We start from the raw sequence: 26,054 nt of genomic DNA, 5'->3' as shown, positions 1-26,054 counted from the left end.
TGAGGCTGTACAAGATTCTGGTCAGACTGCAGTTTTTTTTAAAATTAGAATTCCTACACTGTGGAAACAGGCCCTTCGGCCCAACAAGTCCACACCAACCCTCCAAAGAGTAACCCACCCAGACCCATTCCCCTACTACTCAGCTCTACCCCTAACTAATGCACCTAACCTACACATCCCTGAACACAATGGGCAATTTAGCATGGCAAATTCACCTAACCTACACATCTTTGGATTGTGGGAGGAAATCGGAGAACCCAGAGGAAACGCACACAGACACGGGGAGAATGTGCAAACTCCAAACAGTCACCCAAGGTGGAAATTGAACCCAAGTTCCTGGTACTGTGTGGCAGCAATGATAACCACTGAGCTACCATGCTGCTCCTAGCCATGTATCTGAGGAAAGATGTGCTGGCCCAGAGGAGGTTCACAAGAATGATCCTGGCATGAAAGGCTTGCCATATGAAAAGCAATTGAAAACTCCCAATTTATACTTGGTGGAGTTTAGAAAGATGAGAAGGGATCTGATTGAAAGTTACAGGATACTGCGAGGCCTGAATAGAGTGTAGGTGGAGAAGATGTTTCCACTAATATGAGAGAAATGGACCCAGGGACACAGCCTTATAATGAAGAGTTGATCCTTTAGAACTGAGATGAGGAAGAATTTTTTGATTCAGAGGGTTTTGAATCTGTGGAACTCATTGCTTCAGAAGGCTATTACAGAAACATGGCAAAGGGAGGGACAGGACTGGTAGCTTAATGTGCCAGGGTGCTTTAGGTGGGACATAGGTGGTGGAAAGAGGGTGGGGGAATTACATTTTGATTAAGGCGAGTATCACAGCAGTAGTCAGGTATGAAATAACTGAAGGATCATCCAGTGAATCTTGTGGGTGGAGCGAAGAAATAAGAAGGGGATGGTGATATTTTTGGGGTTATACTATAGTCCCCCAAATAGTCAACAGGAATTACATGAACAAGTATCCTGGGAGACTGGGGAGACTTGCAGGAGCAATAAGGTTATCATAGTAGGGGATTTTAATTTTTGTAACATAGACTGGGACTGCCAGAGCGTTAAGGACTTAGATGGGGTGGAATTTGTTAAGTGCATTCAGGAAAGTTTCCTCAAGCAGTACATCGAGGGTCCTACTTGGGAAAGAGCAAAACTCAACCTATTCTTGGAAATTAGGACAGAACAGATGATGGACATGACAGTGGGGGAGCACTTTGGGACCAGTGACTATAGTTCTGTTATTTTTAAAATAGCTATGGAGAGGGACAAAACTGGTCCACAGGTTCAAGTTCTAAACTGAGGCAAGTCAAATTTTGATGGAATGAGACAGGAGCTTGTCAGGGTTGATTGAACTGGTTTGTTTACAGGCAAATGGACCTCTGGAAAATGAGAAGCCTTTAAAAGTGAGATAGTTAGAATTCAAGGTCTATATGTTTCTGTGAGGGTGAAGGGCAAAATTGGCAGGAGTCGGGTTCCCTGGATGACATGAGATATTGAGGCTTTGACCAGAAAAAAGGAGGAGATTTGACTCAGATATAAGCAGCTGGGATCAAGGCAATCCCTGGAAGTATACAGGAGTTTACTGAAGAAGGAAATCAGGAGGGTGAAAAGGGGGCATGAGATAGCTTTGGCTGAGAAGATTAGGGTGAATCCATAGATGTTCTTGAAATTTTAAATGAAAAAGAATAATTAGGGTGAGAATAGGGCCCCTCAAGGACCAAAGTGGACATGTATGTGAAGAAATATGTAAGGTTCTCAATGAATATTTCTCCTTTGTGTTTCCCATGGAAAAAGACATGAAGATTTGGGAACTTGGGGAAGTTAGTGGTGATATCTTTGGGACAGTCCATTTCACAGTAGAGAAAGTGTTGGATGTATTAGAATGTATGAAGGTGGATAAATCTCCTGGTCCTGACCTGATATATCCAAGAACGCTGCTAGAGGTGAGAGAAGAAATTGTGGGGACCTTCTTTGATATATTTGCATCATTGTTAGTCACGTGAGGTCCCAGAAGACTGAAGGGTAGGGAATGTTGTGCCATTATTCAAGAAGGGCTGCAAAGAGAAGCCTGGGAACTATAGACTAGCAACCTAACATCTGTGGGAGATAGGTTACTTGAGAAGATTCTGAGGGATATGAAAGACAGGCATTTGGAAAGACAGGGTTTTATTCGGAGTAACCAGCGTGGCTTTGTGAGTGGGAGATCATACCTCACAAATTTGTTTGGGTGCTTTGATGAAGTGACCAAGAAGGTTATGAGGGCAGGGCAGTAGATGTAGTTTATATGGATTTTACTAAGGCCTTTGGTAAGGTTTCACACAATAGGCTGCTCCGGGAGGTTAAATCACATGGAATCCAGGACAAGTTGGCAAATTGGATACACAATTGGCTTGATGGTAAGAAACAGATGGTAATAGTGGAAGGATGCTTGTCAGGCTGGAGGCCTGTGATTAGTGGAGTGCCTTGGTGTTGAGCCCATTACTGTTTGTTATGTATGTCAATGATTTGGATGAGAATGTACAAGACATGATTAGTAAATTTGCCAATGACACTAAAATAGGTGGTATCGTGGATGGGTAGGAAGGTTATCAGAATTTGTGAGAAGATTTGTAGCTCGGCTGCTCGTTGTTGTGGTTCTGTTCGCCGAGCTGGGAGTTTTTGTCGCAAACGTTTCGTCCCCTTTCTAGGTGACATCCTCAGTGCTTGGGAGCCTCCTCTGAAGCGCTTCTGTGCTGATTCCTCCAGCATTTATAGTGGTTTGTCTCTGCCGCTTCTGGTTGTCAGTTGCTGTCCGCTGCAGTGGCCGGTATATTGGGTCTAGGTCGATGTGTTTGTTGATAGATATATCAACAAACACATCGACCTAGACCCAATATACCGGCCACTGCAGCGGACAGCAACTGACAACCAGAAGCGGCAGAGACAAACCACTATAAATGCTGGAGGAATCAGCACAGAAGCGCTTCAGAGGAGGCTCCCAAGCACTGAGGATGTCACCTAGAAAGGGGACGAAACGTTTGTGACAAAAACTCCCAGCTCGGCGAACAGGACCACAACAGGTTATCAGAAATTGCAGCAGGACATTGATCAGCTGAGGAAGTTGGCTGAGAAATGGCAAATGGAGTTTAATATAGAAAAGTGTGAGACCTTGCATTTTGGAAAATCAAATCAAGGTAGGAGTTTCAAGGTGAATGTTAGGGCTTTAAGGAGTGTAGTAGAACAGAGGATCTTGGAGTTCAGGTTCACAGTTTTCTGAAAGTGGAGTTACAGGTAGACAGGGCAGTGATGAAGGCTTTTGGCAGACTGGCCTTCATCAGTCAGGGCATTGAGTACAGAAGTTAGGAAGTTATGTTGCAGTTATACAGGACGTTGGCGAGGCCACACTTGGAATATTGTGTTCAATTTTGTCACCTTGTTATAGGAAGGATGTTTTTAAACTGGAAAGAGTGCAGAAGAACTTTACAAGGTTGCTACCTGGACTGAACGATCTGAGTTACAGGGAGAGGATGGACAAGCTAGGACTTTTTTCTTTCAAGCACAGGAGACTGAGCAGAGTGAGGACCTTATAGAGGTGTATAAGATCATGAGAGGCATGGATAGGGTGAATACATGCAGTCTTTTTTCCAGGTTTGGGGAATCGAGGCTTAGAGGGCATCAGTTTAAGGTTAAAGGAGAAAGAGTAAAAGGGAACTGGAGGGGCAACTTTTTTACACAGAGGGTGGGATGCATGTGGAATGAGCTTCCAGCAGACATGGTTGAGGTGAGCAGATTAACAACATTTAAAAGATAAATGGACAAATACATGGCTGGAATGGTTAGAAGGATATGGGCCAAGTGCAGGGAAATGGGGTTAGCATGGACAGACATTTTGGTCAGCACAGTCCTGTTTGGGCCAAAAGGCCTGTCTCCGTGCTAAAGGACTCTATGACATCCACTGGCTCTCCTCTATCTAATTTGATCGTTACCTCCTCAAAGAATTTTAACAGATTTCTCAAGTATGACCTCCCCTTATCAAAGCATTGCTGTCTCAGTCCTATGTTACCATGCACTTCGAAGTACTCCCCAGTACTCCCTTAATGATGGAATCTAAAATCTTACCAAAGAGTAAGATCAGGCTAACTGGCCTATAGTTTTCTGTCTTCTGCACCAACCTCCCCCCCCCAACTCCTCCACCACCACCACCACAAACAGGGATCAAACATTACCATTTTCCAGTCCCAAGTGACCCTCCCTGACTCCAGCAATTCCTGAAGGCTCACCATCAATGCCTCTATAATCTCCTCAACTATCTCCTTCAAACTCTAGGATGTCATCCACTCTAGGGGGTTGACACGGTGGCTCAGTGGTTAGCACTGCCGCTTCACAGCGCTAGGGATCCGGGTTCAATTCCAGTCTTGGGCAACTATCTGTGTGAAGTTTGCGCGTTCTCCCTGTGTCTGTGTGGGTTTCCTCCAGGTGCTCAGGTTTTCTCCCACAGTCCAAAGATGTACAGGTCAGGTGGATTGGCCATGCTAAATTGCCCATAGTGTTCAGGGATGTGTAGCTTTGGTGCATTAGGCAGGGATAGATGTAGAGTAATGGGGATTGGGTTTTGGGTGGGATACTCTTCAGAGGGTTGGTGTGGACTTGCTGGGCTGAAGAGCCTGTTTCCAAACTGTAGGGATTCTAAGATTTAGTCCAAGTGATTTATCCACTTTCAGGCTTTTTAGTTTCCCCAGTGATTTCTCCTTAGCGATGACCACAAAACTCACCCTGACTTCCTGACTATCTTGAAGTTCTGGGATGTTGCTGCTGTCTTCAACTGTGAAAATTGATGTAAAGTACCTATTCAGTTCCTCTGCCATTTCTTTGTTCCACATTACTACTTTTCCAGCCTTATTTTCCAGTAGTCCAATGTCCAACCCTCCCTGTAAGTCCTTAAGTAATGCATGTCAGCTTTTAGTCAAGCTCTCTTGATTTTGGCTCCTGCTGAAGCATTCATCCAAACAACAACATAGTCAGCATTGGCTGAATGTGGCAATGTGGCAATACATGCAAGGTTTGTGAAGGTTTGTAGCTCAGGTTGAGGTTTAGCGTGTAGGTTTGCTCGCTGAGCTGTAGGTTTGATATCCAGACGTTTCATTACCTGGCTAGGTAACATCATCAGTGGCGACCTCCAAGTGAAGCAAAGCTGTTGTCTCCTGCTTTCTATTTATATCTTTCTTCCGGATGGGGGTTCCTGGGGTTTGTGGTGATGTCATTTCCTGTTCGTTTTCTGAAGAGCTGATAGATGGCATCTAGATCTGTGTGTTTGTTTATGGCGTTGTGGTTGGGATGCCAGGCCTCTAGGAATTCTCTGGCATGTCTTGCTTAGCCTGTCCCAGGATAGATGTGTTGTCCCAGTCGAAATGGTGTTTTTTTTCATCCATGTGTAGGGCTACGAGGGAGAGAAGGTCGTGTCTTTTTGTGGCTAGCTGGTGTTCATGTATCCTGGTGGCTAACTTTCTTCCTGTTTGTCCTACATAGTGTTTGTGGCAGTCCTTACTTGGAAGTTTGTAAATGACGTTGGTTTTGTCCATGGGTTGTACTGGGTCTTTTAAGTTTGTTTTTGTTTGAGAGTGTTGGTGGGTTTGTGTGCAACTAGGATTCGAGGGGTCTTAGTAGTCTGGCTGTCATTTCTGAAACTTCTTTTAGAAGAGGCCATCACACACACACCAACCACCATCAATCACATTACCAACGAAAACATCATGAAGCTAATGGACCTGTGCCTCACCACCCACTTCACTTTCAACAACATAGTCTACAAACAAACTAATGGCACACCTATGGGATCTCCGTTATCAGGATTTATAGCAGAAGCAGTAATGCAAAGACTAGAACAAACAGCCCTACCAACCATCAAACCAAAAATCTGGGTCCACTACGTAGATGGGCGGCACGGTGGCACAGCAGTTAGCACTGCTGCCTCACAGCGCCTGAGACCCAGGTTCAATTCCCGACTCAGGCGACTGACTGTGTGGAGTTTGCACGTTCTCCCCGTGTCTGCATGGGTTTCCTCCGGGTGCTCCGGTTTCCTCCCACAGTCCAAAGATGTGCGGGTCAGGTGAATTGGCCATGCTAAAATTGCCCGTAGTGTTAGGTAAGGGGTAAATGTAGGGATATGGGTGGGTTGCGCGGTGGGTCGGTGTGGACTTGTTGGGCCGAAGGGCCTGTTTCCACACTGTAAGTAATCTAATCTAAGTAATCTAATCATGATACCTTTGTCATCACTAAACGAAACAAAATAGAAGAGACATTTAACATCATCAACAACACCCTCACAGTCTGGTTGAAGATTTGTAGCTCGGGTGTCCATTGTTGTGGTTCTGTTCGCCGAGCTGGAAGTTTTTGCTGCAAACGTTTCGTTCCCTGGCTAGGGAACATCATCAGTGCTATTGGAGCCTCCTGTGAAGCGCTGCTTTGATGTTTCTTCCGGTATTTATAGTGGTTTGTTCTTGCCGCTTCCGGGTGTCAGTTTCAGCTGTAGTAGTTGAATCAAATACAACTACAGGGATGCCAACACAGCAGACTTCCTAGCAGCACTAGAATGCACACTCAGGAACAATGGACTGACAGAAGAGACACAACAAACAGTGAGACAAACGGTCGTACCGATGATGATAAGAAAACAACATACACATAACCTCAACACCAAGGAGAGGGAAGCACTGAAAGCACTGAAAAATGACAAGAACATAATCATACTACCGGCAGATAAAGGCAGAATGACGGTCATCTTAGATAAATCAGACTACATCAATAAAGCACAACAACTACTCGCAGACACCAACACCTACCAAATGAAGGATTCCGACCCCACACCACAACTCACCAATAGAATAATGAACACACTAAGGAATCTACAAAAAAATGGACAGATAACCAAAGCGGACCAGCAAAGAATGAAACCTGAAAGCAACAACACCCCCAGATTCTACGGACTACCCAAAGTACACAAACCAGACATCCCACTCAGACCCATAGTATCACTACCAGGGACACCAGCATACAAACTGGCCAAAGAACTACAACAAAAACTGAAACACCTAGTCAGCGGATCCAAACACTCCATACAATCAACACAGGAATTCTTGGACATCATCAGGAATACACACATAGACAAAGAAGAAACCATGGTATCATTCGACGTGACGGCACTGTTCACATCAATTGACAAAACCCTAGCCAGAGAAACAATAGCCAACCTACTGGACATACATAACAGAACACAGGAGGCCGAACCTATCAACAAGGACGGCATACTTAAACTACTAGACCTGTGCCTCACCACACACTTTACCTTCAACAATCAGATATACGAACAAATCAACGGAACACCCATGGGATCACCAATCTCGGGACTCATAGCAGAGGCAGTTATGCAAAGGTTAGAACATACAGCCCTACCACAAATCCAACCCAAACTCTGGATCAGATACGTTGATGACACCTTTGTAATCATCAAAAACACAGAAATAGAAAAAACACACCGAATAATCAACGCCACACTCACAGGAATACGATTCACGAGAGAAGAGGAAAAGGATAGCCAACTCCCATTCCTAGACGTGTTAGTAGAGAGAACACCCAACGGAGAATTCACCACAAGGGTACACAGGAAACCAACACACACAGACCAAGTCCTAAACTATGAAAGTAACCACCCCAACACACACAAACGAAGCTGCATCAGGACACTATTCAAAAGAGCCACAACACACTGCAGTACACCAGAACTGCGAAAAGAGGAAGAGGAACACCTATACAAGGTATTCGCCAAAAACGGATACCCACGCAACTTTATCACCAGATGCCTAAGAGATAGACCACGGAACGAGGACACGCCACAACCAAAAGGACTAGCCACACTACCATACGTCAGGAGCGTCTCAGAACTGACAGCCAGACTACTGCGACCCTTAGGACTCATAACAGCACACAAGCCAACTTCCACACTCAGACAACAACTCACTAGAACAAAGGACCCAATAGCCAGCACGAGCCAAACTAACGTAGTTTACAAAATACCATGCAAGGACTGCACAAAACACTATATAGGACAAACAGGAAGACAGCTAACAATCCGCATCCATGAACATCAGCTAGCCACAAAACGACATGACCAGCTATCCCTAGTAGCCATACACTCAGACAACCAGCAACATGAATTTGACTGGGAAAACACTACCATCATAGGACAAGCCAGACAGAGAACAGCCAGGGAATTCCTAGAGGCATGGCATTCATCCACAAACTCCATTAACAGACACATGGACCTGGACCCCATATACAAACCACTACAGCTGAAACTGACACCCGGAAGCGGCAAGAACATCCATCAACAGACACATCGACCTGGACCACACATACAAACTACTACAGCTGAAACTGACACCCGGAAGCGGCAAGAACAAACCACTATAAATACCGGAAGAAACATCAAAGTGGCGCTTCACAGGAGGCTCCAATAGCACTGATGATGTTCCCTAGCCAGGGAACGAAACGTTTGCAGCAAAAACTTCCAGCTCGGCGAACAGAACCACAACAACACCCTCACAGGCATAAAGTTCACTAAGGAGGAAGAAACTGACAACAAACTTGCATTCCTGGACGTCACAGTCGAAAGAAAGGACAACGGAGAACTACAAACCTGCGTATACAGAAAACCGACAAACACTGACCAAATACTTCACTACACCAGCAACCATCCAAACACACACAAACAAAGCTGTATTAGAACACTGTTCCAACAAGCCACCACACACTGCAGCACAGACGAACTTCGGAAAACAGAGGAGAACCACCTATACAACGTATTCAAGAAGAACGGATACTCAAAAAATACAGTGTGCAGATTCCTCAAGAACAAGCCACGACAAGTAGACCAAACACAGCCAGAAACCCTAACCACCTTACCATACATCAAAGAAGTTTCAGAAATGACAGCCAGACTACTGAGACCCCTCAGAATCCTAGTAGCACACAAATCCGCCAAAACTCTCAAACAAAAACTAGCAAACTTAAAAACCCAGGACATCCCATGGACAAAACCAACGTCATTTACAAAATTCCATGCAAGGACTGCCACAAACACTACATAGGACAAACAGGAAGAAAGTTAGCCACCAGGATACATGAACACCAGCCAGCCACAAAAAGACATGACCCTCTCTCCCTCGTAGTCCTACACACGGATGAAAATACCCACCATTTCGACTGGGACAACACATCTATCCTGGGACATGCTAAGCAAAGACATGCCAGAGAATTGCTAGAGGCCTGGCACTCCAACCACAACGCCATAAACAAACACATAGATCTCGATGCCATCTATCAACCCCTCAGAAAGCAAACAGGAAATGACATCACCACAAACTCCAGGAACCCCCATCCAGGAGAAAGATATAAATAGAAAGCTGGAGACAACAGCCTCGCTTCACTTGGAGGTCGCCATTGATGATGTTACCTAGCCAGGTAATGAAACGTCTGGATATCAAACCTACAGCTCAGTGAGCAAACCTACACCCTTAATTAATACATAGCACAACAGAAACAAGACAAGGATGCCAATTTCACATCACAGTCCTTGCTTTTGGAGTTTTCAAATTTGCCAGAGAGTATTAAATAAGTTCTGAGGAAATAAGATCTGAGGAAGGATCACCCCACTTGAAATGTTAACTCTGATTTCTTCCCACAGATGCTGCCCGACCTGCTGGGTTTTTCCAGCACTCTCTATTTTTGTTTAAGGTTAAATAAGAGTTCACTGACCATGCAAAGCAGGCTAAAGAATTAATCTGTAATGAATTTGCAAAGGGTTATAGGTCAGATGGATGATTGACCTGAAGGTGATAGATGGAAGATAATGTAGGGAAGTATGACATTTTGATAGGACAAGTGGAAAGCAGGTTTTTTTTTTAAAAACGTGAGGCACAAGAGTATGTGGAAATCCTTGTACATAATTCAAGGGAAGCTTATTGTGTCAATACAATCAATGGTACATTGGCCTTTATTGCTAAGGGTTTGGAATATGAAAGTAAGAAAGTCTTGCTGTAATTATGTAAGATTTTGAGACTGCAGATGGAGTACTATATACTGTTTTGCTTTCCTGCAGAAAAACAAATGTGCTTACCTTACTGAGAGGGGTGGCTGTGAAGGTACAGCAGAAGTTTATGAGACTGGTAGGTTGAATGGAGAGCTGTACTGTATATGAGAACAAGCAGAACGATCTTATATTATTGAGAGTTTAGAAGGATCAGAGATGGTCTTGAAGAAACAAATGCACCAAGCAAAGATTGGATGCTGAAGTAGATAGTAGATGCTGTTCAATTGGAGGATTGTAAAGTTTTGGAATTCTCAACTGCAGTAGCTGTGGATGCTCATTGAGCAGATTCAAGGCCAAAATGTTTTGTTCGAAGGAAATTAAGGAACTGTATGGCATAAGGCAGATAAAAGGAATCGGTGTAAAAGTTGAGCCATGATCATACCTAATGACAGAGCAGGTTCAAAGGGAATATGGCCCACTCCTGCTTATATTTCTTGTGTTCTTAAGTCAGACTGAACGTGAAATGGTATTATGGATGGCAAAATCAACATATATTGGAGAAACTGGAGATTTGTTCTGAGACCTCACCCAGATGTTGTAAAGGATGCAATAGTTGTGGTTGTAAGGTGCTCAGTTGCTGTGCATTCTTCTTTCCATCTGCTATACCATGTAATTATGTTTGAAAGAAAGTTGCATGAAACTTGCTGTGCAGGAAAAATTCCTTTTCATATACTGCTGCCAGCTTGAATTATACACAGTGAAAAATGTTACTAATTATTTTTTGTCCTGTTTGGACGGTTTTTATACTGTAACAACTAATGAGACTATTTTACTCCTCCTTCTCCTCCTCTCTTCATATCTTACAGAAATTGAGCAACATTGACAAATCTGAGACTGACGTAAGTTTGTCTTAAATTGTATGTTTAATTATAATGTTTATAATGATATCTAGTAGAGGATGTGAAAAGGCTTGCCAGGATTGATGTAATGTCTACTTTACACACTGTGTAATATCTTAGTGATTGCCTAGCTGATATGCTACCAAGGTGCGTGTTCCACTGCATGAGTCAAGATTAGAGTGGTGCTGGAAGAGGACAGCAGGTCAGGCAATATCTGGGGAGCAGGAAAAATCGACGTTTTGGACAAAAGCCCTTCATCAGGAATGGTTTCCTGATGCAGGGTTCCTGCCCGAAACATCGAGTTTCCTGCTCCTTGGATGTGGCCTGACCTGCTTGGCTTTTCCAGCACCACTCTAATCTTGATTTTAATCGTCAGCATCTGCAGTACCCACTTCTGCCTAGTTCCACTGCATGAGGTGAGTGAGCAGTAGGATGTCTTGTTTGGCACTATAAAATACCTCCCTGGATCACAGTAGTGATGACACTGAATGGTGTCACAGTACCTCCATGAACAGTGCAGCATAAGAGGTACAGTTTGAGATATCTGACAATGTTAAAACTCACAAACGTTATCATATACCCAATATATTCCACAGTATATTACCTATGAGTTAGCTTGGCATTGATTGGGTCTTTCTGTAAGGCTGTTAAAAAGGCCAAGCTGCCAAATAAATGTGAGAGGGGAGGGAAGCTCAGGAAGTGGGGCTGCTGGATGAATGATTGAGGGAGAAGTTTGGGAAGAGGGGTTGCTGAGTGAGAGAGTGTGGTGGAATGTAAGATTGGGAAGGGGGCATTTCTTTGCGGGTGAGGATAAGTTATAGATTTGCGTTTCTGTGTGGGGTGAGGTGGGGCTGCGTGAAAGGCAGGTAGAGAGAAGCTTGACTGAGTTTTCTGTCAGCAGGGAATATGAAAAGCCTGGCTGAAACCTGCATGAAGAAATAAAATATTAGCATTTTTTAAAAGTATCTTAAAAGCCCAGATTTTCATATTTAAATGATGTAATTATATACTAACCTAAAATAGTCATTTACAGCAATGAGGCAATTTTTCCCACTAAGTTCATGCCAAATTGCCATGGAGCAGTCAGTCCTCTGAATACTCATCCCAGTACGTTTATCTCCCTCAAAGTGGCAATCCACTTTCATTGTCAAATCATTAATTGTTTCCATTTCTGTCACCTTTGTCGTTACTACTTGCTGCACATAAAAATACACATTTTCACATTCTACCTGTGCAAAGTTTAATAATTATACTATACTATCTTGGAGAAAGTGAGAACTGCAGATGCTGGAGATCAGAGCTGAAAAATGTGTTGCTGGAAAAGCGCAGCAGGTCAGACAGCATCCCAGGAGCAGGAGAATCGACGTTTCGGGCATAAGCCATTCTACTACACTATCTTGATGGGTTTTTTTCGCTCTTGGTATCAGGGAATTTTACATGCACAACTGCATTGAATGCTAACCTGCTGAGTCGTTTCAATGATTTATACAAATGCATTTGTCCAGAATCTTGATAGCGATAGATGGTAAACCAAGGGGAAACAATTATTTCCAATCACTTGAAGCCTAATAACTACACACTTCTGAGTGGCCTAATGGACTTGTATTTCACTACAGATCATAAAATGTGTTTTATTTACTTGATTCTGTGTCACAAAAATATCTAACACCTTTTGTTTTGAACCACTCTCAGCCCTAGATAGCATTTTTCCACTGTATCTCATGTATAGCCATGGCACATGGTACAGATTCTGTAACATGATACCCATCAGACACTCAAATGGGCCTGTCCTGTTTCCCTTGGCTCTGTTGTGGACCTCGTAGTACTTCTTGTATTTCAACCCACCAATGTAAGTCTCCATTTACACTTCACAAGAAGGGAATGTACATGTTATGGTGGGCTCATGCTGAAGGTAAACCATATAACATGTCTATTTCCTTTGCAATGGAACCATTCCCTCTGTAATATACTGATTCTCTCTTCTACATTCACAATGTCTCATTGTCCTTTCTCTGGCTGTTCCCCATGTAAGTCTTCATTCACCTCTTCACTCACTCCATGTGCATTTTCTGCATGAGAAAGCAACTTCAAACAAGTGTACTGCATCCATTGCTCATAATGATCTTCTCTGAACTGGGAAGACCAAATGCAGATCTGGTGACCAATTTGTCAAACATTAGCATCTATCTACAAATGTACCCGAGTTCCTCATTCTTTACGGTATCCATCTCACTCCATTCTGTTCTCTGGTCTTATAAACATTTCCAGTGGAGTCAATGCAAGCTGTAGGAACAGAATCAGATCATTTTATTAAGCATTTCCCCCCCACTGTATTGACTTGAATTATTTCAAATTTAAACTTCTTTTACACAATGGAGTACGGGGAACGCAGTGTAGCTCAGTCAACACTTTGGGCTAGAGAGAAAGGATGGTGATCATGAATTTGGTTACTAATCTGGTGAAGCAGGCTGCACATCTGTTTTTGTCTCTTGCATTTGACTGGATTCTATTCCATATTGCCAGCTTTACCCGATTCCATTTCGTTTCTCTCCACTATCATTTCTATGCTTAAATTTCTTTGTGGATAGGGTCAACCTCTTCCTTGTCCTGAACCTTTCTATTATGATAGCTCTACCCTCTGTAGAGCCTTACAGCATGGAAAGATGCCTTGGGCTCATTCTGTCCATGTCAGTCAACAAGACCCTAACTACTCTAATCCCACTTTCCAGCATGTGTCTTGTTGCCTTTTATGCTATGACATTACATACCATCCTTTCAGGCAGTAAATTCAAATTAACCCCCACCTTTGGGTGAAAAAAAGTTTTCCTCAAATCTTGTTTAAACCTCCTGCCCCTCACCTTAAACCTGTTAGCTCCCTTTCTAAGGGGTAAAAACAATGACTGCAGGTGCAGCACCACTCTAATCCAGTCCCTTTCTAAATGTTAATTACTTTATTAAGTACTAAGTCTCTTCTACCCTACCTTTTCCCTGCCCCTCATAATTTTGTACAACTCAATCAGGTCAGTGCCACCTCTAAGGGAAACAACCCAGCCTTTCTACTGTCTCTTCGTAGCTAATATGCTGCAACCCAGACAATATTCTGGTGAATCTCCTCTGCACCCTCTCCAGTGCACATCCTCCTTACTGTGCAGTAACCAAAACATAGTGGGGTTTTCCTGAGTACATTCCTGTCTCTCTTGTTCTGACTGGTGGTCAACCATTCCTTTTCTGACTGCTTTTCATTCAGCTGCAGGGTGATATTGTCTAAATACATGTAATTGATGTGTAACCCAGCATTGTGGATGTATTGCTGTGCCTCCAAGTGGCACTTATTCTCTAAAACCCTGTACTCTTGCTGGCCAAGCCAGTGGCACTTCCTGCCATTGTGATCATCCAGATTGTCAGGAGTGTCTAAGATTTCCGACACTCTACAACACACAGGACTGAGGATCTTGCCATACCTCTGATAATTTAGTTCCATTCTAAATTTAAGCCAAGTAGAAAATTGTTTGTTTCTTTTTTTTAAACAAATAGCTAGAACTCCTACCTTTCCTTAGTGCAGCTTTAAATAGTGAAAAGTCACTTAACTACTACCTTTCAGTCACCTCTCTGCTTTGTACTGACATCATTTTTGTCAGCCATTTTAAATTCTGACAGGATTGCACTCATGATTAGCTGCTACTCTGACTAGCTTGACCCCGGCCTCAACCCTTTGGCTTTATTAAGTTGTGCTGCTACTGGTGTTCCAGCCATGTTCACTCTGCTCAGTTCTCACTGTTGCTCCACTTGACTCTGTCTGGGACTTGACCCTTCAGTTTTTCTTTAGATGCTCCAATGCTGCTGTTCACCCATGGTTCACTCCATTCCTACTCCTGCTCTGACCGGCTCCATTGCATGATAATCTCTAAATAGAACATAGAACATTACAGCGCAGTATAGGCCCTTCGGCCCTCGATGTTGCGCCAACCTGTGAAAACAATCTGAAGCCCATCTATGCTACACTCTTCCATTATGATCTATATGTTAATCCAATGACCATTTAAATACCCTTAAAGTTGGAGTCTTCTACTGGTGCAGGCAGGGCGTTCCATATCCTTACTACTCTATGAGTAAAGAACCTACCTCTGACATCAGTCCTATATCTACCACACCTCAATTTCAAGCTATGTCCCCTCGGACTAGCCATCATCATCCATGGAAAAAGGCTCTTACTGTCCATCCAATTTAATCCTCTGATCGTCTTTGTATGTCACAATTAAGTCACCTCTCAACCTTCTTCTCTGTAATGAAAACAGCCTCAAGTCCCTCAGCCATTCCCCATAAGACCTAAATAGGCACCTTTTCTCCATTTATGTATTATTATCCTGCTGCCCCTGCAAGGTAAAAGGGGAGGGTTGCTACTGCACTGTTGTCCTCCATGGCCAATGGCATCCACTCCAGTTCATTGCAGAGCTTCAGTGCTGACAGGTCCTTAACAGCAAAATGACTCAGAACCATTCTGAGTACCTTTAAAATATGCTATAGCTTTTCAGCTGGTATGTCTGACACAGTGATGGTTGCTATGGAAAGATTAAGACATGCATAAGCTTGGATCTGCTGGCCTGTGTTCCTGTCGCCCACTGCTAATAATTGACAAATTTGTCTCCGTATCAATAAAAAGGTCACTTAGTCAAAATCTGGGCTCATTTCTGTTTCGCTTCTAGAGATGGGATTGCAAATAATCTCAACTTTCACTTTCTGCTGACATTCTTTCTGTATGTCGCTTAGCTGGGTTGCGTTTTTCATTTAAATGCTTTACAGGCATGTCGTTTATTCTATTCCAGACACTCCCATGCATTATTTAATCCATCACCATCTCTTTCAATTATTTCTTCACACAGGGTATGGGTATTGGTAACTAAACCAGCATTTATTGTCTGTTCATGATTGAAGGTGTTGGTGAGCTGCTTTCTTGAATCACTGCAGTCCATGTGGTGTGGTACATTCACATGCACTTCTGGAGAGAGTTCCAGGACTTTGACCCAGCCACAGTGGATTATAAAGTTCCAAGTCAGGATGTTGTGCAGTTTGCAGGGAAACTTGAAGATTGTGGTGCTTCCTTAGGTCATAAAGGTCACATGTTTGAAAACTTTATAAACACTGTTCAACTGTAAATTTTCTGCATTCCTTTGAAAGGTCTAAACATAGAAATGTAACTTGTCTGTTCTTTCTCCCAGATACTGACAAATTCTTTCGCCCAAATACTGACAAACCTATTATTTATTGTCTGCAATTTTTCTTTGTTTTCAGATTCAGATTTTGTTTTATGTTTGTATTAACTCTGTGGGTAGGTTTAGCTTTCTTTGATCACCGTTATAGCATTCCTATGCTTCTACAATATAAATTGGGGTAGGCAAAGCAATTTTATTTTTCAAAAAATTAGTTTGTAGTTGATTTTTTGCTTTCTAGTGAAATTTTAGGTGCAATTGGTTTTCTTGAATAATATTTTATGGTTTAGTCACATTTATTTGTGGTTATTTTCTCGTTATCCAGTGAATCGCGACATGTTCTTTGATAGGTGCTTTTAATCAGCCTGTCTGGATAAGTTAGAATATGTGTCTGGGGAATATGGTCATTGAACCTGGACTTCCATCCAGAGACACTACCACTGCACCACAAGGACCCTCTGGTGTTTTTTGCTCTGCCTTTTAGCGATGGAACGTTTAAGTCAGGCATCATAAGTAATTGAAAAGGAAGCGGCTTTCCGAAACAATCAGAATCAGATGAGATCGCAGTGGAGTATCATACATTTTGCAAGTTTAATATAGATAAGAGTTTAAATTATATAGATCAGTTAGCTGCCTGGCAATGCACTGTAGAAAGGAAATTGTTTTATGTATAACTTGAATTCATATAACAAATGTTTCCTGGAGAACTGTTGTTGAATTATGTCTGTTGTTCTGTGTCTCTCGTTGCTATATATTTTACAGTGACAGTTAATGAGAATGCTGTGTGATTAACCATTTTACTTTTCCTTGCATCAGATGCCAGGTGTTCACATTGTCAGTGATACCAGTGTGACTGAAGATAGCTTATCATTGTCAAAATCAAGAAGTCCACAAGAAATTGAAGGAAGAAAAGATGTTGAGGTTTTATAAAATCCTAAACATTTTCTTTCAGATGTCATTATGTCTTAGATAATTCTGCAAAAATGCAGTTCCATAGACCCACATTTTAACTGGCTACATTGCCACTTTGTGCGTAAAATGATGTTGGTGCATTCTGTGCACAGATCTAGTGCAATTCATGGCAGTAGCCATTGTGGTGAGAACTGTAGCACTGTTGTTCGAGCACATACCTGCAAAGTAGTGAGATTTATTTTACATCATGTACTTTTTTGACCCAAATGTTCCAGCAAATGCTCTGTCTTAAAAGCACACAGCATAAAATGCGTTCAGCAGCAGGAAGGAAATCCCCCACATGCTATTTGAAGCAATCGTCAACTAATTTAAGCTAATTGCTGATTGACTTCTATTGAGGCTGCTGTGTTTATGAAACTGCTGTAAGGTTTTTTTTAAACGTAAATTTGAAGCCTGAGGGGAATAATGTTGCATGTGATGAGGGCTTTGGTTCTGACCAGTTTGTCAGAGGACCTTGTGCAGAGATTGAAACCTGTACTGTTGAGCATGAAAGTCGTGACCAGCTTTATCAGGACATTTGTGAACACAACCATGGTGTTGGTGGCCAATGTCTCAGCTTCCATTGTGGCACAAGCAGATTCCACCAAATGCCGATTTCCCAGCAGTCTCGTCAACTAAAGCATTGTTTTAGCCTACTGTATTTTATTTGTGTAGCAAAACAGCTTTCATTGTATGCCTGTTGTACACAAATATGTATAGAACATAGAACATAGAACATAGAAGGATACAGCGCAGTACAGGCCCTTCGGCCCTCGATGTTGCGCTGACCGAATCCTACCTAACCTATACTAGCCCAATAACTTCCAAATGCCTATCCAATGCCCGCTTAAATGACCATAAAGAAGGAGAGTTCACCACTGATACGGGCAGGGCATTCCATGAACTCACAACCCGCTGTGTGAAGAATCTACCCCTAACATCTGTCCTATACCTACCACCCCTTAATTTAAAGCTATGTCCCCTAGTATACATGGGTTTTAGTCTGGAATCATCAGTATATAATCAGCTGATGTCTCTAATTGTTCAGCGACCAACCTTTTGTTTGCTGTGGTAACTCCTAAGCACCTAGTACAGTTCAGAAGGAAGGCATCGAGACCACTGTAAAAGCACTTGGATTAAGCTGCATGAACCTCTGGCTTTGGCTGCACATATGTTGGGGTAGTAGAATCCCTTTCAGTTACAGTATGGAGTCGCGTGAACGGGGGTGTATAAGTGTGTTGTATATTTGATACCTGGAATACTTGAAAGGCTGTGCGGTCAATCCATCTGCTTCTATCTGACAAGAGAGAATGAAATGTAGTTAAAAATTGTCAATGATTAGGCAGGTTCAGTGGAAGGCAAACTGAGATGTTGCAAAACTCCCCCAGTTCTTCCTCAAAGAAGCTAAATACAAAATACAGAGGAACTTTGATTATCTGGCATTCGGTTATCCGAATTTCAAATTATCTGGCTAGATTGCAAGGTCCTGATGCTTGGCTAAATTATGTTATCTGGCATTTGATTATCTGACATTCCATTAACTGAACGAAATACACCCCACCCATGTCCTTTGGATAATCGAGGTTCTACTGTACTTCTGACCAAGGTCACATCCAAAGTCACTGGCAATACTGTCACTGAGTTTGCAGATACAATTACAGCGGGTAGCATATTTCACTGAGAATGTCCTTATTGAAGTGTAAATGTCATGTGCATTATTTCTTGATGAGGTTTAGCTCCCTGAAAAAATTGGGTAGATGCAGACTCCTGCGAAAAGCCCTTCAATCCCCTCTTCTCCCTCTTCCCCCTCCCAAAAACATGCTTTGGTCTACACGACCTTTGTCCATTCTTCAAGCTTGCTGTATTTCATGAAGAATGGTAACTATTGCACCTATTTCTGTGAGTAACTGGCAATTTTAATCTACTATATATTTGAATTAAAGCAACAGATAGCATTAATAAATCTTCAGCGACTAAACTGCAGGCATTAAATGATTCACTTAAAAACATGGGTGGTGTTAGTGGATCCTTCTTGGTGCTGAATAGGTTTACATTGTGCAAAAGTAAGTTAAGCTGCAGTGTTAATCAAAATAACACAGCTGATGCTAAATCAGCATTGTGTGTTTAATGTAGTTATGAAACTGCCTGCGCTGCATACACCTTGTAACCATGTGCTGTTTGCATGCTGACATCCTCACCAATGTGATGCTTGACACAATTCACCCCAGAAGTATGCATAAGAGGTGCAAGTGTCACTTTGGACACCAAACAGCATCCATAGTGCACAATAAAAGGTGCTACCAATCCGAATTTTATGTCACTCACCTATTTCATATGTCTCATCTGTTTAATTAGCCCATAAAGAAAAGTTTAGGACAAAAAACAGTTGAGTCTAACAATTGAATCATTTTGTGTAGGATCAAAGTCCTGGACGGGTTGAAAGTCAATTAAGTCATAGTTATGAAAAATCCATCCTGAAATTTATCGGTGATGATACTAACATCCATGAAAGAGACCTGAAAGAAACTCCTGTTCCTCTGTTAAAGGTCAGAACTTAAATATTACTATTCACACTGATCATGTTTGTAAAAAGGCTTAAAGCAGAACTAAGCTGTGTATACTAAGAAGGTTTCAGATTCCTCTTTGAGCCAACCGCAGCTAGAATTATGTGGTGCAATTTATATTAACGTCCATAAGTTAATAACAGGAGTAGGGCATTCAACCCTCCAGCTTGTTCCTACTTTCATTTTGATCCTGTTCTTAAAGTAAGAGCAGAAGTAGGCCATTCAGCCCATTGAGTTTGCCCTGCCAGTCATTATGTATGTGACTGAATGCCTTCTACACGGCCAATCTCCATATTACTGTATACCACTAGAAAACAGAAATCTGTCAATTTCTACCATAAACATACTCACCACTGAACCTCCAGAGCACTCCAAAGGTTCACAATCCTAACAGTAAAAAAAACTCTCCTCATCTTGGACCCAAGTGGTATCCCCTGATTCTAGACTCAAAAACCAGGGTAACATCTTACCAGTCTATTCCTTTCAGTATTTTGTAAGTTTGAATGAAATTACCTCTCATGGAGTCACTTTGCCCAGTCTCTCTTTATAGGATAGTGCCTCTAACCAGGAACAAGTCTGGCGAATCTTTGTTGCATTCTATCTATGGTAATGACAGAAGGAGACTAAAGTCTGCACATGACTCCAGATGCAATCTAACCCAGCTCCTATATGGTTAAAGAAAGTCCATATGCTTGGTCAGTTTTCTCAGTTGGCTGAGTGGCTGGTTTATGTTGCAAAATGATGCCAACAATGTGAGTTCATTTCTCACACTGGCCGAGATTATCATGAATACCCTACCTTCCCAACCTCACCCTTCACCTGAAGCTTGGTGACCCTTGGGTTAAACTCACCACCAGTTGGCTGTCTTTCTAATGAAAAAGCAGCCCTATGATTCTCTGGGCCTATGGCATCATTTTTTAAATATGCTTGCCTTGATTCTGTGACTCTCCCATACTTGACTAATAAAGACTAGCGAAAATAAAATCAGTCTTTTCTTGATTGCATGCAGGCTGTGAAGAGAGTCAGACTTCACTTCATGTTGTACAAAAATGTACCTACCAAATATGGGTCCAATACTTTACGTTTAACTTTCAATGTCTTGAAGATATCTCCTATTTGCCTAATACTGTAGTTTGATTTCAGGTTGGTATTGAAGCGGTTGTTCCTAAAAACCCCAAGTCAATAAAGGCATTTGAGGCACTAACTGCTATGGGAATATTACAGCAGCAACTTATGTGAGTAGCTGAGTACAATTGTCATGAATTCATCTTGACTCAGAACTGAATTAATTTTCATGTGCTGCGTTGTTTAACCCATTATTTCAGATGGAATGTGACAAAAGTGTAATCACAGGCAATGTTTAACACAAACAAATTGGCTTAAATTTGTAGGTGATGGGGTCTGGTGCCAGATCTAGAAGTAGGCAGCATTGTATAAGGCAGAAGCAGCTGGGTGAACAAATTACATGTTGGGCAACCAATTAATGAAACAGAGTTGCAAGGCCCATTTAAGCATCAGCCAGGCCTATGTGGACGTTTTATTCTCAAACTCTTCTCTTACTGCAGTTGAGATGAGTTATTGTGCAAACTCAGAACATTAGCTTTCAGCTTCAAGCCAGAAAAGGTGTGAGGGATGTGACGAAATGTACCTTTCCGAAGGATATGTTCTGTGTTGTAAACCTGGTGCCGAGGTGTCTGCTCCATGGAGAGCTTTAGGGTCTTTTAAGGGAGACAAAAGAAGCATGAGTGGGTGGAGTTATGCTCATACAGACCCAAGCTTTTAGTTTTTGCTTTCAGTTGTTTAAGTTGCTGTTTTTGGACTTGAAGCTGCTCGGTACAACTCTTTCTCTGCTGCAAAAAAAAACTTGAGCTCTCTCGCTGCTTCTAGGTTCATTTTGTCAGTGTTCATTTTCCTGTGCTGGAGGAGATAGCAAGTGAGAGAAATGTGTTTTGCTGAATTTGCCTTTGCCAAGGGTGTATTTATGGGATGCTGTTATATTGGAAGATTTGCTGAACAGTAATAAAGTATTATTTTACTCAGTCTTTTTGTAGAGTTAAGGTTATTATAGCATAGTTTGATATATTTTGGGGGGTGTTTGGTGTGCTCCATAACAGGGGAGAGTTTGATACTCCAATGTCTACAACAGCATCCTGCAATCTCATTTTCTATGTCCTTCAGTGGAGACAGAAAGAGACAAGAAGCTGCGGAATGGTATAAACCAGATGAAGGATGGCTCCCAGTGACCTCCTTTATACCACCAGGTGAATGTAAATTGATGATGAGCAGAGTTTTACTATGAGGGGGACAAAATATAATGGATCTGAACAGAGAGAGATTGACTGGGTGAAAAAAGCATAGCATGCAGCAGCAGTTGTACCATAGTAAACTCTGGTCTTGTGGGTGTTGAGAACTTGCCTCCCAATAACAGAGTCCTCCACATTCCATGTCAGTGAATGTGTGAGAGAAACATCCATGAGGATCCACCATGAGGACTGGCAGGTAAGGAAGAGACCAGTTAGTAAATGTCTGAAAATTGACATTGCGCTTCTGCCAGCAAGACGACAAGGTCAGAGAAAGTGTGAAGAATGGTGGAAGTGAGCCAAACCTGATGGCTACTTTTGAATAAAGACTGAAATGCAATGGAAAGCAGGTTCACCCATAGTCAGGGATCTTGCCTCTAAATCACTATCTTTTAATAGTCAAGATTCTAACAGCATGGGAATCCATAGGCACTGCTCATTTAATTCACCTAATTTCTACTTAACCTGTTATTACACTCCTCTGGAATAGTTGAGGCTTGAACCCAGGCCCCATGAAGCAAAGGTAGGGATCCTACCACCGCACCACAAGATCCTCTGCTCATTTAATTCAAAATACAGCATTTAATTCAAGTCAGTAGTATGTAAAGTTGAATTAATGAGCTGTTTAATGACCTGAATTACCTCTCTGCCACTTACTGCATGTGGTATTGTTGCCTTCCTGCCACCTATATATAAATATAAGAACTAGTACAGGAGTAAGCCACCTACTTTGCCATTCACTAAGGTCATGGCTGATCTGATTCCTCCACATTTTTACTCTAACTATTCACCACCACCCCCAACCTTTCTTTTCAAAAATCTATCAACTATTGTCTTAAAAATAATCAATGAGTTTGCTTTCACTGTCTTTATAGAAAAAATATTTCAAAGAATCATGAGAAAAAGTTTCTCCTTATCTCTATGCTAAATGGATGATCCCTTATTTTTAAAACCGTGACTCTTAGTTTTAGATCATCCACAAGAGTAAACATGTTTTCCACATTCACCCTGTCAAGACCTCTCAGGATCTTGTATGTTTTCATCAAGTTGCCTTTTACTCTTCTTAGCAGTTGCAAAACTATCCAAACTTTCTTCATAAGACAATCCACTCATTCTAGTTATCAGTGTGATAAACTTTCTTTTGAACTGTTTCCGACACTTTTACATCCTTTTTCAAATAAGGAGGCCAATACTGTAGATGCAGTCTCATCAATGCTCCCACACAGACCCATACCATTCCTATAATCCAAGGCTTCAAGAGTTGTACCTCTGAAATGGAAATTTGCTTATGTCACTCTGCTGTTTATGAAGGATGACAGATGGAAACCAAGGAATTACAGACCAAATAGCCAAACATTTGTGGTGGGGAAATGTTTGGAGTCTATAGTCAAGGATAGGGTAACTGACTACCTTGAAAACTTTCAATTAATCAGGGACAGTCAGCTTGATCATGAAGGGTAGGTCATGCTTGACAAGGTTCAGTGTTTTTTGAAGACGTGACAAAGATAATAGACAGAGGTAAATCGATGGATGTTGTTTACATGGACTTCTAGAAGGCTTTTGATAAAGTCCCAGACAAGAGACTGTTGACAAGAGACAAGTGGAAGCCCACAGAATGGAAGGTAAGTTACTGACGTGGATAGGCAGTCAGTTGAGCAGCAGGAAGCAGAGCTAGAATAATGGGTATATACTCAAATTAGCAGGAAGTGACTTAAGGTGTCCCATAAGGATCTGTGTTGTGTCCTCAATTATTCACAATATTTATTATCGACTTGAATAATGGTGTAACAAGTCAGATGTCCAAATTTGCTAAAGACACAATAATGGGTAGCACCGGCCTTGACAACAGCATAAAATTACAACAGAACTTGGACAGATTAGGTCAATGGGCAAAGTTGTGGCAGGTTGATTTTAATATAAGCAAATGTGAAATTCTCTATTTCGGTCTGAAAATGAATGGATAAGGATTTTGTTTTTTAAGAAGGCACAAAGTTAAGTACAGTGATGCCTAGCAAGATTTGGAGCTTCAGGTGTATAGCTCTTTAAAATGCCATGAATTGGTGCAGCAAATAGTCAAGAAGGCAAATGGAATCATGTCTTCATATCTAAAGGACTGGAGTATATGGATGTAGAGGTTATGTTGCAGTTAGACTCCATTGTAGAGTACTGGGAGCAGATGTGGGCCCCACACCTTGGAAAAGATGTTTTGGCTCTAATTGTGACTAATGGTTCCGATGACTTTTCCTTTTCATGTCTGTACAAATGCACATATTGATAATTATGATCATTTCACTGACATTGTCCATGGATTTCTTATGAACTTTTGCATTGCTAATTGTTTAAATCAGAAGCCGTTCAAATGCATCACCCTCGACACTGTATTCTTTTCAGTGCCTGCGTATTAGTAGTAATTATGACTCACCATGCCATTAAAACTTAAGCTGAAATGGAGTGACTAGCAACAGCTTTATTTTCCATATTTTCCTCTTCCATGTGTTGACTAAATGTAATTATGGCATAGTTTGTAGAGAAGCAAGGCAACTGAGCCAACAACTTCCTGCTTTCTGCATTTCATTGTGCACACTTAATTGCTGCCAATTACTGTTTGGTTTATATATTAATAAGCATTAGTAGCCTCATCTGTATTTCACTACACAATCTAAGTCACTGGGTCACACAATGTTTACTTGCACATTTTCGGCAGGGGTAACAAGAAATTGTGGACAGGACTAATTTCCCTAATAGGGGAATGCAGAAACTAATTTTAGCACTGAGCATCGCCTCATGGTTCAGCCAAATCAGCTTACACCAAGCATATAACCTGGGGTCATTCTGGTTGTATGGTTAAGTCCCATAATCATCTGAAACATGGAGAACCAGTTGTTGGTTTAAGCAATATTGCAGGAAAGACTCCAGAATGTATTTTAAATCATTCAGTTTGAACAATATCATACTCAATTCAGACATGCATTTGAATGTTATTTTATAATTTTATTTTAACCTGTCAGGTCTAATCAATGTGCCCAAAGATATACATTATATTAAATTGTTAATTGCACATGTCCACTTGATGTTTTCAGTTCTTTTTGGCAATTGATTAGAAATCTTAATCCTTTATAGAGAAACAGAACAGCGTGCCATGTATGCTGAGGAACGGGCAACGCTTCTGGATGAAAGTCTACATGAGGCTTTGGATAAAATTAAGGATCTAACATTACAGTTGAAGGCAGAAGAATCAAAGGAGCAAATTCCAAAGCCAAAACAAAGTGAGTTTATGACCAAAGAGGCGAAGTTTCATAGCCACCATTAATATAGTTCATGGAGAATTTCAAACGATAGCTTTAATTCAGGTGTTTAAATCCTTCAATTAGTTAAATGAATTTAAACCATTGAAATTAAATATGTCAAAAATAGTGCACATATCTGCAGAGTAATAGACCATCTATGTAGGAAAAGTGAAAGGAAGACTTTATTGCTAGAAAATGTTGCTTTCACAATATAAGGTGGAGGCACTGGTTACCTTTGTCTTTGGTATTGAAACCAATAATTCAAAGCTTACTTTTGTCAATGCAAAGTAATAATTTCTGGTCCTTTTCTCGGGTCAAAAAACATAAATGAAAGGGCCATAACACATAATATTAACCTTTTGAAATAATTAACAATAGTATCTGCTATGATTGATCAGACTGTAGGTAAGTGATGCTGTGTACTAGTACCTTCAGTTATTAAGGTTCACCGTTCATGTATGTCAGAAGATTTTTGAGCATTGGAAACTTTGTGAATAAAGACGGTTCTCAGCTAAGTAGGCAATGACAAAAGAAACCTGTATCAGAACATCATTAACTATCAGTGATCCTCCTGATATTCTTGTAGAAGAAAGTGGTTGAATCTTTTTCATAAAAAGAAAGTTAATTACCCGAATATAGATTAATCATCTTTCAAATTACTGAATTTGCTCAAGTGCATCCTGTTACCTTTAAAAATTAACAATTAATATGTTTGGTCCAGTGTTTGTTAATGGTTTAGTACTGCTGAACTGTTATAATGTTGTTTTCTTTTA

At 41.4% G+C, this 26,054-nt stretch overlaps 1 protein-coding gene across 1 annotated transcript in view; it reads left to right on the top strand.

Annotated features, from left to right (window-relative positions):
* The window catches only part of LOC132818505 (axonemal dynein light chain domain-containing protein 1-like), an 83,008-nt gene extending 57,668 nt beyond the window's left edge, over positions 1-25,340 (top strand). Inside the window, exons 10-14 of the mRNA XM_060829565.1 lie at positions 10,940-10,972; positions 16,996-17,100; positions 19,548-19,676; positions 20,838-20,929; positions 25,115-25,340. Coding sequence (XP_060685548.1) covers positions 10,940-10,972; positions 16,996-17,100; positions 19,548-19,676; positions 20,838-20,929; positions 25,115-25,304 — 549 coding nt within the window. The 3' untranslated portion in view covers positions 25,305-25,340. The remainder of the gene's footprint in view (positions 1-10,939; positions 10,973-16,995; positions 17,101-19,547; positions 19,677-20,837; positions 20,930-25,114) is intronic.
* Positions 25,341-26,054: the final 714 nt, after the last annotated feature.

This window comes from Hemiscyllium ocellatum, chromosome 9 (genome assembly GCF_020745735.1).
Source record: "Hemiscyllium ocellatum isolate sHemOce1 chromosome 9, sHemOce1.pat.X.cur, whole genome shotgun sequence".
Classification (NCBI taxonomy): Eukaryota; Metazoa; Chordata; class Chondrichthyes; order Orectolobiformes; family Hemiscylliidae; genus Hemiscyllium; species Hemiscyllium ocellatum.
The sequence above is the reverse complement of the archived record's forward strand: the minus strand, read 5'-3'. Positions and strand labels throughout refer to the sequence as shown.